Consider the following 17,039-nt stretch of genomic DNA (forward strand, 5'->3'; position numbering starts at 1 on the left):
TTTTATTGTTTTTTCATTACATTGTTGCAGCTGCTGTGTGTCAAATATAACAAATTTGTGAACAGTATATTGTGGTGTGGTCTCTTCTTATTGGTGTTTATACCTTGGGCTCCTGCCGATCCTAGATCTTCTGATACTGGCTAGTGGGAGTTCGGTCATTCTTAATAATAATTCACAAGTTGGGTTACACTTTTATTAAGTCTCTCTTTCTCCTCCTGACTGTCTTGCATTTCTCCCCCCTCCACCCCCTCCTGCAATCACATGCAAGACAAATGTGGCAATCTGAAAGAGTTGAATAGGGTATGATATTCTGATGAGTTACATCACTGCAGAGAAAATCTCTTCTTATCCTCTGCGTGATTCAATATCTAATCTCTTTCCACAGAAACAGGTCATAACAAGGGTTGTCTGTGGAATACTTAATGAAGACTATGTAAAGTTAACGGCTTCATATATTCTGTCCAAGCACAGAAACGCACTAACTGCACTGGAAAAAGTGATTTTTTTAATCAGTTAGATTATACCTCTAAACCAGAGACGCCAAAGTCCTTAAACCGTCTTGTTTTTCAGCTTGTTTCTGCAGCGTTAGGACGCTGGTCAAGTGAGGGATGCATGTAAGCTTCCCCCAGTCTAACATCCTGATTAAGCCATTCAAGACAATGAGTCTAAACGTAATGACGCTCACGGCAGTCTGTCTCGTCCTCTCCGTCGCCGCAGTCGTCCTGGCCGTTGCAGCGCAGGTTAAGAGGGATGCACTTCTGTTTGCCCGTGCACTTGAACTGGCCCGACAGGCAGATGTACGTCTCTGAATTGGAGCAAAGAAAGAAGCAAGAAGTCAGTTTCAGACTGAGTGGCAGTAACTCAGCAGACAACAGGTCAGTTTATCAAAACAGCTTTAATTATGAAGCAAAGACTAAAAAAAGAGTGATTTTATTAATGATTACGTCTATAAAACGACACGAGCTGATGGTGACAGTTTGTCAACAATGACAAACACAAACACTGTGAGGCTGAACGCAGCAGAGGCCTGAAAGTGCTGTTAACGAATAACGAGTGATTTATCACAACAGTTTTAGCTCATTTTCTGGTGACCGACTAAACTAATCGCCTGATTAAGTCATTATTTCAGTGCTAATAAGTAGCAGCCAAACACACAAAGGAAACAATGCTGCCAGGTAACGAGCGACACGGGAGCGCCGTTTCCATCCTCACCACAGTTGGCTTCGTCCGTGTTGTCGCCGCAGTCGTTCTCGCCGTCACAGATGAAGGGTGGAAGAGCACAAAGGCCGGTGCCGCACTGAAAACGCCCAGGCTGACATTTGAATTCAGCTGTTGAGGAAACACGGTTCAGTCTATAAACAGTAGCAGCTTAACTGTAGCAGGCTCTGTGACCCGAGTGTCCTTATGGCCAAATCAATGTTGCTATTGCTCAAAGCTCACTAAAATAATGAGGCTGGCTTCCTCTGGTTTAGTGCGGCTCTAAAGCAACCTTGAAACAGCACGGCACTCACGGCAGTCGGCGGGCTCGTCGGAGCCGTCCCCACAGTCGTCCACGGTGTCGCACTTCCACCAGAAAGGGATGCACTCGTCTGTGCCGCAGCGGAACTTTCAAAAGCAAAACACAGAGTTTAAAGTCAGCGCGAACAGTCGGCGCTTCAAAGCAGACGTTTCCTCGGCCCCGAGGTGCACGAGGGAAGCTTACGACGCTCAAGCAATTTGTCTTCAGGGGAAAATCCTGATCAGGACAGAAGGAGGAGGGGGGAAGAGTAACGCTCACCTGACTGGACGTGCAGTTGGAGAGGCAGGTTTTGTTGTCGGCCGCCAAATAAAAATTCGTGGGACAGGCACATTTGTGTTCCCCGCCGGGGGACAGGAGACACAGGTGGCTGCATCCTCCATTCGCAATCTGACACTGGTGCTTGGGAACTACAGAGAAGACAGAAGCACGTGAGCGAGTTCAAACCGGAGGACAGAACGAACACGAGCGCCAGATGGACTTCATACCTTCGGGCTGGCGCAGGGAGTGGTAGACCTTGATGGATTTGATGGCTTGCCAGGAGTTGAGGAGCTCGATCCCTTGAGCGCCGGTTGTCTTGTGAGCACGTCGCAGAGATTTGGACTTCCCGTCAGTCCAGTAGACAAAGTCCTCAAACAAAGTCAGCGCCATTACTCCCTGGATGTGATCGTAGGACACTGGAACGGGACGAATAACCACAGCGGACCTCAATTACACTCTGTCCTACTCTGCATAGCAACCGCGGTGCCGCTAATCCTGTAACAGCTGCACTCATGTAACACAGTGTGAATAATGATCACATACCAGTGACAACAATCTCCTCATTTAACTTTCATTGAGAAGATAAGCAGCTGTTCTTTAACCGAGCGACACCTTCGTCTCACCTTTGCGTCTCTGGGCGCCATCCATGGTGGCAAACAGGATGTGGTTGTCGTCGGCCCAGTAGAGCCTCTTGTTGGTGTAATCGATGGTGAGAGCTGTGGGGCTGTAGATCTCTGTGTCAATGATAACCGTCTGCCCTCGGCCGTCCATGCCGATGCGCCCGATGTGAGGAGGATCGCAGCAGTCTACCCAGAAGATGTACCTGGTCAGAAGGAGAGCACGGTTCAAAGAGCTGCTGTCATGAGGCAGCAGCTTCTATTGGCGTGGTAGCGTAGCGCACACGGTGATGAATGACGGCCATAAAAGGGTTTTACAAAGATTCAGATAAAGAATAATCAATAATTACATTCAACGGGAGAACAAAAAAGCGGGTGTGCAAGACACAAATGCATCTTCCAATTTCAACTTAATGTGAGATCATAAAAGAGCCTAACTGAAAACGTGAGAGCGGATCTCTGTGAAGCTGCGACGATCCTTCTAAGCAGGGACGCATTAAAGTGCAGCCACCACATGCTTACCCCGTCTGGGGGTCCAGAGCGAGATCTGTCGGGTTCTTGAGGCCCGAGCTGATCAGCACCGTAGGGTAGAGCCCGTTGGCTTTGGACACTTCCATCGTTTTCTTTTCTGCGTCGCACCAGTACAGATTTTTTCCGATCCAGTCCACGGCTAAGGCACTGGGAACCGCTGTTCTGTGGACTATCTGGGAGCAGAGATTGAGAAGAATTAATTTCGGTGCATAGGTTTGTCTGGCGCATATCTTAGAAGTCATTAACATTTTCTTTCATGGATGAATGTCAAGAAATATATTGGATTTCAGCTGAACTGGCGCGCACTATTGATAGGCCGGTGCTGTCAGATTTAATAGAAATAGAAAGAAGAATTGTGCCACTAAGAAGCCTAAATCCCTCACACGCCCTTCCACAATAGGGAGATATTTGCCCTCAGAAAGGCTTCATCCTCCTCTTCTTCAGGACACATTAAACTGTTCTATTGTATTTAACAACTGTACACATCCAGAAGTAAAATTAGTGCTATTGTGGTTAGTAGGACAGATTTGTTTGAGTGTTTGACTGAGAAATGCAGCATCATTAACGGGCAGCAGAATCTGAGTTTAATGAACAAAACAGAAAGTGCATATCTGCAGCTACAGAACACTGATGGGCTTTTAAATGACCTGCACATACATCACTGTATTCATTTCAGAAGGTGATAGACATCCAGCAAGTATGATGGCTTTAAAACGTGCTTCCTTTATTATGGCCTTGATGAGTTCACAGCCCGGCTTTGTGTTTGTTCAGAGAACAGTGTACTCGGTGTACTCGGTGTACTCGGTGTACCTAACGGTTGCATATTTAATGGGGCTCGGGGTCCTGGTATCACCTGCTCTGCACCACATCACCTCCCATAGACTCTGTGAAACTAGTGCTTCTTAAGAAAGCCACAGTAGTTGATATAAATCTTCACGGTGTGTGAGCTGTGTGAGGAAAATCATGCCTGATGTTAAACTGCGGCATATCTACAGATGTTTTATTGAGTCAGTACTGCAGTGTGTAACAGGGCACAACACTGTTAAAAGCAGTTCAGCAGTGATGACTTGCTCTACTTATGCTATAGGAGGTGAATGCAGAGAAATGATCCTTCAACTCTATGCAAACCAACAATTAATGTCACAGCTGCACTTTTCTATTTGCCATCAAATGCATGCATGTGTAAGTGCAGCAGCGTGCAGCAGCGTGCAGCAGCAGCAGCTCCAAAATCTGAAATGTTCTAATAAAGCAAAGCAATGCAAACATCTCTGAAAAGCAGAGAAAACCACAGAAAAAGCTTCTGCTCAACAGTCTCGCCCTCCTCGTGTGGCCAACCGTTACTATGAGGACTGGATATCAGTGACTCTTTTAATTAACCTGATGTGAGACGCTCCTGTATCTGTGTCTCAGACACTTTGTCCTCTTGCTAAGCGGTGGCAGTGGCTCAAGCTCACAGAGTGAAAGTAATTGAGCTGAATAAGCCTAATGCCCCACGCAGTTATTTTAATGAGAAGTGGCACGGGGCGCTCAGCGGGTGTTCTGCTTAAATCCCAGTGTCCATTGTGCGGACTTCAATCTCGTGGCCCGCGCGAAACCTCGGCCATGACACAAAAAACTCCATTGTATCATTACGCCCGCTGCATTCATCTAAAAGCCACTGATGATATTCCCATTATCACTAACATGCATTAATTTCTGTTAAGCAAACAGGTCATCGAGTGCTGACAGAAAAAGAAAAACGCTGCTAAGGATAAAAAATAACCAGCATCATCTTAGCAGTGATAATGAGCCACTTAAGCAACATGCAATGACTCATCTTCCAAATAGAGAAAGGTTGCTGTTGAACTGCAGCTTGATGGCTTAAATGGATCATTGAGAGAGAACTCGGCACAGCAGAAAGAGAGAAAAAGAAGTTAACAAAGGGTTGGAGCAGGTGGAGCAAATGGATGTTTGACAGGGTGCTACGAGGCGCTGCGTGGCACAGTCAGCGCCGGAGGTCCGCGGTACCTTCAGGTCGCTCCCGTTCAGGCGCATCCTGTTGATCTTTCGACCACTCGGCCTGGTTGAGTCCACCCAGTAGATAAATTCTTTCTTGTAATCAAAATCCAGATGGATGATGTTGTAGAGGCCCTGAGAATCACACAAAGACAGGAAATGAGGTTTCGTTTACCGAGAACGGCTCAGCTTGAAATGCTCGATTTCTCCAGCATCGATGTGATTTTACTGTGATATCGATTTATGTTCCCATAGGTTCCAGTACTTTCAACCACACAAAGCTTTGGATAAGTGAGTCGAGACCACGTTGCAGTCTATCAAAACAGAAGATGGAAGTGCTCTCCTCCTCTGTCAGTCACACAGAGCTGCTCGCCAAACAAGTGCCCCCACCCCGCTGTCTCACACTGTGGGTGCTGAGGAAAGATGTCAGACAATCTGACAGGAGAAACGAGACATCTTCATCAGACCATCAACACCCTCACAGACAGGTGCCAAAGCGTCCTGGGGGGACCTTTCTCACTCTAAACACCAGCTATAGAGATGAAGCCTGCACGCCCCTTTATCAGCGCTTCCACCGCCGCTGCATTTTCCCTCCGTTTCCCTGCAGACGCTGCAGAATCCAGCACTCGTAATGGATTCTTCGAACATGAAATAAAACTTTAAAGATGACTCTTTCATTCTGTTCCACGATTGTTGATGAATTTGAGGGAAAACATAACTGAAAGCGAATGTACAACATGACTGTATAAAACTGCTTAAAACTCGTCTGAGCAAAATTATGTTGCATCAATTTTGCAGCAAATCGAGTATTTTCACAGAGCTCAGAGGTTTAGTGTTAACCACAGACCGTTTGTGAGCTTGAATAGTTTTATGTGTGTTGTGAGAGCAGACTTGCACATAGTTAAACATGTATGGATTATATAATGTCCGATTCTGAATACTGTTTGGTAAATAAGGGGATTTGATATAATGGGGAAATAATCCTGCTGCTTTTCCAGCATAAACATTGTGTAGACACGGAGACATTCATGAAAACTTTTCTTATTTCAGATATATTTAGATTTTCAAAATAAAAATGAGTCTGATTACTTATGAGATAATGCTTCTGGGGTTATTATTAGTCAGTCCAACACAAATGAACATGACGCCACAGGCGAAGCAAAACTAAACACACTGAACATGGAACGACAAGACTTTCAAAATAAAACAGGAAACATGGAGAGACGTAAACTGGGACATGCAAGCTTGACACAAGAGACAGAGAGAGGATGAGGGACACAGAGAAGAGAGACACAAGGGGAACCTACAAAGACAAGGAGACATAGGAGACAGAAACTAGACGAACACTAAACCCAGACCAGGCCCCCTGACTCTCTCTCTGCAGACGTATCTCCTCTGCCAACGACAAAAACTGGTAAATATCTAACTGTAAATATAACAATTTAGTGTTGTTTTACTTCTGCTGTTTAGATTTTAACTCAGGCTCGATGTAGCCTCTTGAATTTTTCTGACAGAGAACAGTGACTCAACCTGAATTAAGCAGGCCTGCCAATAATCCTCCGGGTTGTTCAAATATTGAATAAAGCAGAGCTCCTGTAATCACACAGTGCAAAGAGGGCAGACCTGTGACAAAAGCCGGCATCTTTCATAGTACAAGAGAGGAACGAACACAATTGCACTATATTAATTAGATTATTCTCTATGCAACACAGTACTATAACATTTATTATACTGTACTATTAATATGATTTATTTCACTATACATGTACAATAACAGGAAATGTTTCTCTGTATTTACATTTAATTATGTTGTTTAGATGTTTTACAAATGATCAGATTTTACACAACACGGATGTAAAAAAACAACATTTTTATAAAATCCGGGTACGTGAGGGTGTGGTGAAGTGAAATCAGGTCAGCTGCCGATAACAGGCTGTGATTAAAGCGAGCCGTGGCTAATGAGAACAGCAGTGCAATCAGCAGAATACAGCGAGTCAAGAGGTTAATATGAGCGTGACAGCAGACCCTCGGACGGCTGTCAGGTGATTTACAGTGAATCACAGTTAAACATTTGTGATGCTCAACAGTCAGATTTAAGCTTCGCCCGAAGCAGCAGAGATGAGACCTCAGCATGACTGAAATAGTGTTTCCTCCGGTCCCCTGGGCGATTTCTCTCATCGCCAATCAGAACTACCAACTGTCCTCTGCCTTTATGGGAGGTTGGAAGGTCAAGGTGGACACCAAATACCGAGAAAATAAGTTAGAGAGGTTTGTGCATCATGTGTAGGTTTGATGCTAAAGGTCAGAGAATAAAGTTTCACCTGTGCACAAACTCAATCTGGTTCAACCAGGTGACACAAAAGTGTTCAGAATAAATCATCAGTGTTAACGCACATATTAGATCATTAAACGTTACCATCTTAGTGTCATTGCAGCTGTAGAACATTACACAGCAGCAGACAGTTTCAATCTTATTATGTAAAATAATGCACGATGGGGCAACAGCGTTACAGGGTCATTAGGGTGCAACCCCTGGACAGCACAGACTGATTAAAGGCAAACAAAGCACCAAAAATTATTTCTATTGTGTTACTATGGACTTCTCTCTGTAAAGGTATCAGTCCAACAGGGTTAGCGGACATTCAAGCACAAAAAAGAACAGGATGATTATCTGTAGTCTGCCTCTAATATCTAATGATCCTCTATCCAAGAGTAACATGCACGTATCACTTACCTGTTTCAGGATGGTGTAATTTGAGCCATCCACACTCAATTTGCGGATCTCGTGGTGGTCTGCCATAATGAGAAAGGGCTCTTCAGCTAAAATGAGGAACATGCATCGTTAGAGGGCTTCTGCACGCTGAGCAAACCTGAGAAACTTAAAAAAATCTGACTTACCTGACAGAGCCTTGCACGTGTTAGGATTACGCTCCAAGGCTTCGTAGCCATCCACACACAGGCATTTGTAGGAGCCGTACGTGTTTATGCAGCGCTGGCTGCAAGGAAGCGTCGTGGAGCACTCGTCAACATCCACACAAGTCCTGCCATCGTCCTTCAGATAGAAACCAGGCCAGCATTTACACTGATCACAAAAGCAGAAACAAAGAGTTTTGATCATGAGCGCAGGAAACAAAAAACCTCAGTCGAGCTGTCGCGACGCTTCCTCTGCTGCAGTCAGACAAATTATTAACATGTTAACTTGTGTCAGAGAGACAGCTTTGTTATTAAAGCAACATCAAAGCAATTTTAGAGCAGCTGGCAGTAACAAACCATGTATCTCTGGGCCTCAGTGTAATGCAGGTCAGCAAAAAGCACCCAAACCAAGCACCAAACAGAAGTTGGCATCTAAGCCATGATTTAGACGTACTGTTCCTCAGCTTAAAAACTGCACTCCAGTGACCGAGGACCCCACAAAATAACTGAAAGTGCTTGAATCAGCTGCTCTGGAGCCGCTGCAAATCCCTTTCTTATCCAAAGTTATAACCTTGAGGGCCTTTCTGCTGATCTTCCTGTTCAGGCCACAAATGGATGAGCTAAGGGTCCGCATCGACGTGCAGCTCTGCCCCTGCTGCGATCAGGAGATGCTTCCTGTGCTTCCAGCCTCTTTGTAAACCACCATCACGAGGAAGAGCAGGAGAAGAAAATTCAGAGAGGAAGCGATAAAACCGCCGCAGAACGACAACGGGCAAAGGCACCAAAACACTCCGGGGGTGTGGCCTTGAACTTTGACCCCCGCACCATTGCCAGGTACCGCAGAACCGCAGAGTGCAGTGAGGGAGCAGGTGTTGGCAAATCATTAAGCTCACCTTACAGTTTTCAAGGTTATTCAAAAAGTGAGAGGCAGCGTGTGCTGTATATACTCCCACCCATCTTTATCTGTGTAATGAAGTGCAAAGTTAGCCTTGATTTATTATCGGCCATTAATCATTCAGGTCCACCACTGCTAATATCAGCTCCATATTTCACCTGCTGCTGAATTGGAATTTATGCAAGTGCTTAAAATGTAGGTCACAGTGTTTGGCACCTTATAGCGTGACTCATGGTTCCAGATGCAGATGAAACCCTGAGACTCATTTTTAGGCTGCTTTGCATGAATTGCAAACTGATTTTGGTTTGCTGGTCTTTATCATCGGTGATGCCCACTGGACACTTACCTTATAGCCTACAGGAAGGTCCTGGCAGTCCTGCGTACACCCGCTGACTCTGCGGTTCAAGCATTCGTTCACATTGCAGTTCCTCTCGTCCGATCGGTCCCCGCAGTCGTCTTTGCCATCGCAAAGGTTCCCCTGAGAAATGCAGCGTCCGTTGGAACACATGAAGAAGGAGCCATTGCACAAGCTTCCTGAAAAGAGCAAGACATGGGTGTGAAGGCAGAGCGCCCTGCAATTCCTCCGTGAAGGCGAGGAATGACTTGAACCTGGGATCCTGGGAGATTAATCCCTTTAAGTAAATCTCTCCGGGATGCAGCGCCGTTTTTGTTTGCAGCATATATACGCACCAGCTTCCTGGGTGATTGGTGCTGCTGATGGCACTGACGAGAGTCCAGCTGAGAGCCAAACAGCAGTCTTACCTGCAGCCAGACATTTAAGGTTCAGAGGCAGTTCGTCAGAGTGGTCGGGACAGTCCGCGTAGCCATCGCACTCCCACTGAGAGCTGAGAAGACAGCGCCCGTCCCCACAGCGAAATTCCTCTGACCCACAGGAACGATAGACTGAAGAAAGAGAAAGACAGCCGCTCTCTTACTGCAGGTGGCAGCGACATCGTTTCAGATTAGGGCGCATCTTTAGCTGAATCCAAATCAGTTCTGTCAAATCAAGCTGCAAAAGCGAGATTTCCACGACTATGGTTCATAATGTCATTAGCATGGTGATCTGGAGGCGTAATGGCATTCAGCTGCGTTGGCCAACATCTCTACACTAAATGCACACGTTTCATCAGCCGGTAATCATAAACCACGGCTGCCACAGAGAACCCCCCCTCTGCGAGACAAACAGTCAAAGCTGCAGTGAAGCTAATAAACACAGAACGTCGTGCACGTGTTTGAAAGCAGCCCAACATACAAGGACAGGATGTGATTCACAGGCCGACGCTGACTTTCTGCTCGCTGCCTTTGGGCCTTTTTTAAACTTCCTGCTACTTTACATTAATAAGACGGTCACTCAGACGCCTTGCTGAAATACAGTAAGTGGTTTGGTGATGATAAACAGTGCAGTGTAGTTACAAGTATCACATCAACACAACTGCTGCATTACAAAAAAATCAATTCAGTTTTATTTACGTAGCACCAAACGACACCAAGTGTAGGTTTCCTGCGAATGGAGCCGTAGCTTAAATAGACAACAGTCCTCGATGTAGTTTCTTTAAAGTCCAAACAGGTCCACAGCAACAGAACTCCAAATTATGCAAACGTAAAGCTCAATTCAAAATGGATGAAGAGAGATTTCGAGGTCAAAAAACTACGTGGCTCCACTGTCCCCCAACTTCCTGTTTCTGCCGCACTATCAAAATAAAAGCATGCATTTCAAATTAAACTGCATGTAGGCTCCTACACCAAGAGTCGCCTCAAGTTGCTTCATCCTGGAAAGACCCTGCTGTAATCTTACAGAGTCTGAGCTGGCCCCGCCCCTTCCTGAGCCTGAGGAGTTTTTCCTTCCCACTGTCGCCAAAGTGCTGCTCATAGGGGGTCATTTGATTGTTGGGTTTTTCTCTGTATGTGTTATTGTAGGGTCGACCTTAGAATATAAAGCACCTTGAGGCGACTGTTGTTGTGATTTGATGCTGTATAAATGAAACTATTAATATTTATTCTTTTACATTATTCATATAACACATTTAATGTATAAAATACTGTTATGGAACTTGCCTGGTGCAGCTTTCAGCACGAGCACCGTGATAGTGAATATAAGAAAAATGAAAAACAAGATAAATCTACTTGCCACATTCCACCGACTCATCAGATCCGTCTCCACAGTCGTTATCGTGGTCACAGACGAATCGCTGGGGGATGCACGCTTTGTTGCGGCAGCGAAACGAGCTGTCATCGCATGTGTTGTTGGGTGCTGATGCATTAAAAGAAATTAGTTAAATTGCAAATCTGTGGATAAACACTGTAAAACCAAACATGCAGCACTCTGAGCAGATGACATCACGTCTGGGGCTAATCAAACGTCTGAATGCAGATAAAACAGGCTGAAACTGAACAATCCTAATCTATTAACCACTGCTTCACATGTTTGCTCTGAACATAAATGTTACGCAGAGATTAGCAGTGGGCGTTTGGTTGGTGGGTTCTTTAATTTGCTGTGGGACAAAATAAGTTGCAACAAAATGACAGCGTGCAAACACGCGTCGACTTGAAGCTTCGTTCTTTGAAAGAATTAGTTCTGAAGAATTTACCACAGCCAGCAGCGGAAAGTTCGTCACTCCCATCAGGACAGTCTCTCTCCCCGTCACACAGCCAGCGTTTTGGAACACAGGCATAAGACCCGGGGCAGCTGAACAGCCCCGGAGCACACGTCACCGTGCCTGAGAGCAAAACACAGACGCACTTTCAAAAGAGTGCATCCAATCAGAAGCGGACGTCTTAGGTTTAGTTTGGATGTTACCTTGGAAACGCTTTCAACTGATACTCAGTTCTGACCCCAGTAAACTCGACCCATCGCTGTGCAGAAACAACATCCTGACTGTGCTTTGGTGCATAAATGATGCACGTCAGCAATGAGACAAAGGTAAATACAGTCGTTCAATTAGCCGCGTACAGCTGAATGCAGATCTTGCTTTGGACAGTAATTGTAAGTGAGGAGCCTGTGGACCGTTTCTTCCTTGACACTCCATTACAACCAAATTATACAACCGGTGCTCACAGCAATTCCTGTCTCTTTATTGCGGTAGTATTCGTTTCATTTTATTGTAAAATTCATTACATACACATCTCATTTGCCCATTGAAATAGTTATGTCTCCGGGGCCTCAGTGATGAAAAATCTATTTGCCTCAGTGCTCGCTCGAATTATCAGAAACGCCCGCAGTCTCATTTGTTGCCTCATTAAGATTGTTTCATTCTCTACATTCATTTCCAGCTCGGCTACAGGACCACGTGAAGCCACGGCGCTGTAATGTGATCCGGCGAATGTGACCTTTTATAGCAACATCAGACTTTGCACGACAGCTGAAAGGGCACTAACCACAGATCTGCACGCTCTCATCCAGGCCGTCCTCACAGTCGTTCTCGCCGTCGCACAGCCACTGCTTGGCAATGCACTTGTTCTTGGAGCAGGCGAACTGGTTCCACAAGCAGGATGAGTCTGCAGAGGGCAGTGGACGAGGAATTTCAGTGCCATAAATCACACAAAGTGAGGAGGAAACAACAACAAATGTGCCATAGCCTACAGAGGGAGCAGAGCATTTTTAATCAAAACTCAGAAAGTGGGCTGACTCCTACTTGCCCCTTGGCTTGCTTGTTTTTCTCTTTAGCTTTTCAGCTCAGCAGCACACATACGTGCACATAGCTGCCACACCGCCCTTTGCAAACAGCACTTTTCCCAAAGGAATGATGGATTGTAGTTACAAGGCAATAAAATCACTTGAATATTGATTCAAATCATTTTTGCTCTTCGTGAAACGATACTGGAGTGGGACCGGAAACCAAGGATGCATTCTGCTGATTACCGTGTGCAGAAGGAAGAATTTGTGTCACTGAGGCACCTCGTTTCCCCGGCGAGATGTTCTGTGGTCTCATTCTCTCTGATGTCAGGCCCAGCAAAGTCTGCCAGAGCTTTGATAAGATACTGGGAGGAGGATACGGGATGCGCGCACCAGGTCAGACCGCAGCACGAGCAAATATGGATACGACTGAGGGTGGGGGGTGTCTCTTCCTTTCTGTCAGACTTTGCACTAACTTTATGTGTTCTGATACCACGATGGAAGATAAGGACGAGATAAACATTAAACAGCTAAATCTGGAAACCACGATTATCCAGACTTTCCGTGTGCGATACCAAATTTGCACTTCAAATGCAAACAGCTGCTTCCTGTGTATGACAGAACAGCAGGTCTACAGCACGATAATCGTATCAAAGAAAGTCTTTCATGTCTCATTCTCAATAGTGTTTTGCACAGTGGAAAAGTGCACTGTGAATCGTGACGAGACAAACGAGTGTTTGGTCTAATCAGCCGTGGAAGTTCACATTTCTGAAACGTAATAACGTTTTCCTCAAAGCACATTCCCGGTGCAGTTAGATTATCAGTGGATGGGGCTTTTTATATGATAATTAACTCAGAGGGATGGGAATATTGTCTATTTGTCCGGGAAAAGCTATTCAGAACTTCTCAAAGAATTCTGGCGTAATTCATATCAGCTCTGACAGAAGCACATTCGAAGCACGGGGACGTTATCGTTTCACACAAAACCACATTTCCAGTTAAAGGAATGGAAATGGTGTTGTGTGTTATGCATCTGCTACAACGTTCGCAGGCAATTTACAAAATAAATCTGATAACTCGGAAATGCATTAAACTTGAAAATTGCACTGAACTCCCTCTTCTATTGTTTGTGGCTGAAGTCCTCGGTAATTACACAGGAAGAAAGGCCACATTTGTGTTATCGCAGAGAAATGCTTTCAAAGACATGCACTTAAGTCCTTTGCTCGCATTTTATTTGTGTTTGTCTTAATTATGTAAGCTGCTGCCGAGCTGCTCGTTTAAAAATAAATCGCTGAGGCTGTACTCTGAATGACACGTGGATGCTAAATGCTAACTGTGTAGCTACTTTTGGCATCATGATCTCAGTTTAGCATGTCAGCATGCTAACATGAAGCTGTTTGGTTCTGCAAAGGTCATGTGTCACAGGAAGTAGAAGTTTGACAGTTCCTGAAATATTCATCAGTGACCTGTTTGTGGAGTGATTACAAAGATCAAGGAATCATAGAAGTCACAGGATGCCTTTCATCAGTCGCAGAAACAGCTGAATTAGATGCTAATGTTCAACGATGTGATGCTGATGCTCTGATGTGCAGAGCTGGAGTAACTGCAGAGGATGCAGCTGATCAGCTGCTGAAGCTAGGACAGGAAGAGAGGTGACGATGAGCAGAGGTGGCTTCATGCTGAGAAAGAGCTCCTCAGATGTGAGGTTTGATTTGAGCGTGCTGATGGAGACGTTTAGAGGAGGTCAGAGCTTCACTCTGTCTCTCAGAGAAAGCAGATGATTGGCTGAGGTGTGCAGTAGGAGCAGAGGTGGGTAGAATAAGAAAGTAGAATTTTCTGTACTTTCCTGGAGTATTTTTAAACACTAGTATCTGTACTTCAGACAGGCTGTACTTTTGCCACCTTTGAGTAGGCGCGACAGGTGGGTACAAGGTGGGGGTGGGATACAGGATGACTGCCTTCTTGTTTGCAGTGATGACGGAGAAGCGGAGTCTCTCGTGTTTACAGGTGACACTGTGATTTTTAGAGCAGGTGGAGGAATCCCTGCAGAGGGTAGCAATGAAAGCCAGTAGAAACAAAACAGAGTACTCGTGTGGACGAGGGGAGACGGGAGGAGAACATGTAAGGAGCCTGGAGGTGGGCGTCACAACTGGAGGGGATCAGGCGCGACACGAGCAGAGATGAGGGAGAGAGGATGAAGATGGAGCTGCCAAGCAAGAGGAAACGAGGAGGTTTGTGGAGATGCAGATGGTTGGTGCGACAGAGGAGGATGCTGGGAGGAGAAGTAGCTGACGCGGACCTGTGAGTGTGAAAGTGCTCGTTTACCTCACAGAGAAGGCAGAGCTGAGCACAGCCGACTGCTTAGCGACTCCGCCCACAGGCCACGCAGCCTGAGACAATGCAATGAACTGACAGCGCCAATCAAGTCAGCAACGGTTTCCACCCTGCGTGTGTGTGCGCATAACTTCATCAGGTCCAATTACCTACGACGCCGCGAACCACCACCCGCATTAAAGCACCCGGCTCGTTTTTCCCTGACGCCAGAAGCACTGACATGTGAACGGACGTGTGTACAAGCTTCTCATTTTGTGGGCAAATTACGTTAATCCATACCACGACTTAACTACGGTCCTCCTGTTTAATTGGAGAGATCTCGAGTTTGCATTAAGTTCTGAACACATTAGCATGCACGAAAGCAGAAGAATAAACGCTCTCGCAGCCTCTGGTGAGGGAAGCAGAGGAGTGGCATTGTACTGTGTAATCCTTTCATATGTCACCGCTTTCCAGTGAACCCATATTTCCATCTTCAGTGTAACCGCTTCAGTGAGTGATGGCTCATTAATTAATTGTTACACTGGAAGGGCTGTATATTATAATTCAAAGAGAGCAGGGGAAAATGGTGCGTCTACCACCGCCTCGCTCTGAATTCAGGGTCAGAATTAGACTTTCAAACAAGCAGCAACACCCACTTGAGAAATCTCAAACGCACAATCAGGCTAAGCAAAACAAAGTGAGAAGGAATTGCCTCATGGCGCGATAAACAATCATCTCATCTTTCTGCCTCCTATTTATATATTTAACGTGATATTTGTTGCAGGCCTGGATCTATTTAAATGACAAAAACATTACAACAAACAGCTTCTAGTTAATAGAAAATAAATATCCTTGCAAGCGCTGACAGCGTTGTGTGCGGGAATAAAATACCTCATCTGTTATTTCAGTTTATTCTGGGGAAGCTCTTCTGAGAGGGCGAAGATTTGTTGGCCTACCGCATTGGAATTCATCTGCTCCGTCTTCACAGTCCTTTTGGCCGTCGCACAGCCACACGCTGGAAATGCAGTTCCCGCTTGGACACGCAAAGTGTCCCTCCTCACACTTCTGCCCATGGGAAACTGGCACAAGCAACAAAACCAAGTCAGTGCGCTGGGCTTTAGCAGCGATTGAGATCATTATCTTTCCTAAGCTCTCTCTGGAGCTCTCATTCCTCTGTCATAATCGTCTCTGAAAACGAGATCTGTCTTAAGTCTTTTCTAATTGATGCCGGCTTCCTCGATCTGCCTGCGAACGAAGAGGCAAAATGTGTGTCTTTGTGCGTGCCTGCGCTCACCCTGGCAGTTGGTCTCGTCAGCGTAGTCGCCGCAATCATTGGCGCCATCGCAGATCCACGAGGCGTGGATGCACAGCGAGGTGGAGTTGCAGCTGATGAAATCTTTTTCTTTCACTCCCAGCTTGTAAAAGTGAGAGCAGTCGGTGTGGTCTGAATACAAAACACAGAAGCACAACTCGTCACAATGCCACTGCTGTGTGTGTCTGTGTGTGCTTTAACTGCGATGGAGGACTTACTGCAGTTTTTCTCGTCCGAGGCGTCGGCGCAGTCAATGACCTGGTTGCACCACGCTGAGCTGGGCACACAGCTCCCGTCTTTACACGACGACTCTGATGAGCCGCACGTGACATCTACGGTAGAAGATCAGCATTTCAAAGAGAGACGGGAACAAAAGCAGCACTCGTGCAGCTCGGAGCAATACTTGGACTCATCTGTGCAGGTGGAGTGCTAACAGCTACCTGAATGCCATGACCTTGTGTGCGCTTCAGTTTTCTTCCCATGTCCATTTCATTTTTCTGCATCATCAATCTGCCATTTTCTGCTATTTTGATTATGTAAAAAAGTTTTTGTTTCATGTCCCATGAAAAGAAAACGCTGATGAAGGTACAACATGTAGTCAGGTAAACTCAGCTCTGTTATAAAGCTGCTACTGTCTGCTCAGGCAGCTTGATATAAACACCTCAGTGTGTTTCTGCCTTTAAACTAAATACTCACATTAAATAAAATCACTGCGCTCTGTTGGAATAAAGAAAACACCGTACAGGCTCCCAGAATCAACTTTTGGGGTAAGATTCTTTGAATTTTTGCACTCGCTATGATCTCGTGGCTCATTGGAGAGCAAAGGCTCAGCACAGCATGAGGTCCAGCGTGAAACACTGACAGAAGCAGTAGTGTAACTGGGTTCTGCCTTCACGGATGGATAGGAGGATGGATGGCCCAGCAGGTCACAGGGCTGTAACTTACTGCTACACAATGCTTCGTCGGAGTTATCCCCGCAGTCATCGATCCCGTCGCAGAAGCGGTTGGTGGCCACGCACCGCTGGTTGTAGCAGGGCCGAAAACCCTTCCGGCAGCTCCGGTTGTCTAAACAA

At 45.8% G+C, this 17,039-nt stretch overlaps 1 protein-coding gene across 17 annotated transcripts in view; it reads right to left on the bottom strand.

The window, feature by feature from the left end:
- lrp1bb (low density lipoprotein receptor-related protein 1Bb) overlaps window positions 1-17,039 on the bottom strand; it is a 324,949-nt gene that overhangs the window by 42,155 nt on the left and 265,755 nt on the right. For all 17 annotated transcript variants that reach the window (XM_082509141.1, XM_082509138.1, XM_082509137.1 and 14 more), the window contains 19 exons: window positions 16,912-17,031; window positions 16,185-16,298; window positions 15,949-16,098; window positions 15,611-15,733; window positions 12,104-12,223; window positions 11,317-11,445; window positions 10,857-10,979; window positions 9,491-9,631; window positions 9,075-9,262; window positions 7,819-8,002; window positions 7,655-7,740; window positions 4,933-5,055; window positions 2,917-3,098; window positions 2,401-2,600; window positions 2,005-2,193; window positions 1,778-1,926; window positions 1,512-1,605; window positions 1,213-1,329; window positions 686-805 (listed from right to left, as the gene is read on the bottom strand). In XM_082509141.1, the coding sequence (XP_082365267.1) occupies window positions 686-805; window positions 1,213-1,329; window positions 1,512-1,605; window positions 1,778-1,926; window positions 2,005-2,193; window positions 2,401-2,600; window positions 2,917-3,098; window positions 4,933-5,055; window positions 7,655-7,740; window positions 7,819-8,002; window positions 9,075-9,262; window positions 9,491-9,631; window positions 10,857-10,979; window positions 11,317-11,445; window positions 12,104-12,223; window positions 15,611-15,733; window positions 15,949-16,098; window positions 16,185-16,298; window positions 16,912-17,031 (2,652 nt within the window). The remainder of the gene's footprint in view (window positions 1-685; window positions 806-1,212; window positions 1,330-1,511; window positions 1,606-1,777; window positions 1,927-2,004; window positions 2,194-2,400; window positions 2,601-2,916; window positions 3,099-4,932; window positions 5,056-7,654; window positions 7,741-7,818; window positions 8,003-9,074; window positions 9,263-9,490; window positions 9,632-10,856; window positions 10,980-11,316; window positions 11,446-12,103; window positions 12,224-15,610; window positions 15,734-15,948; window positions 16,099-16,184; window positions 16,299-16,911; window positions 17,032-17,039) is intronic.

The sequence above is a fragment of the Aulonocara stuartgranti genome (assembly GCF_965226115.1).
Source record: "Aulonocara stuartgranti genome assembly, chromosome: 16".
Classification (NCBI taxonomy): Eukaryota; Metazoa; Chordata; class Actinopteri; order Cichliformes; family Cichlidae; genus Aulonocara; species Aulonocara stuartgranti.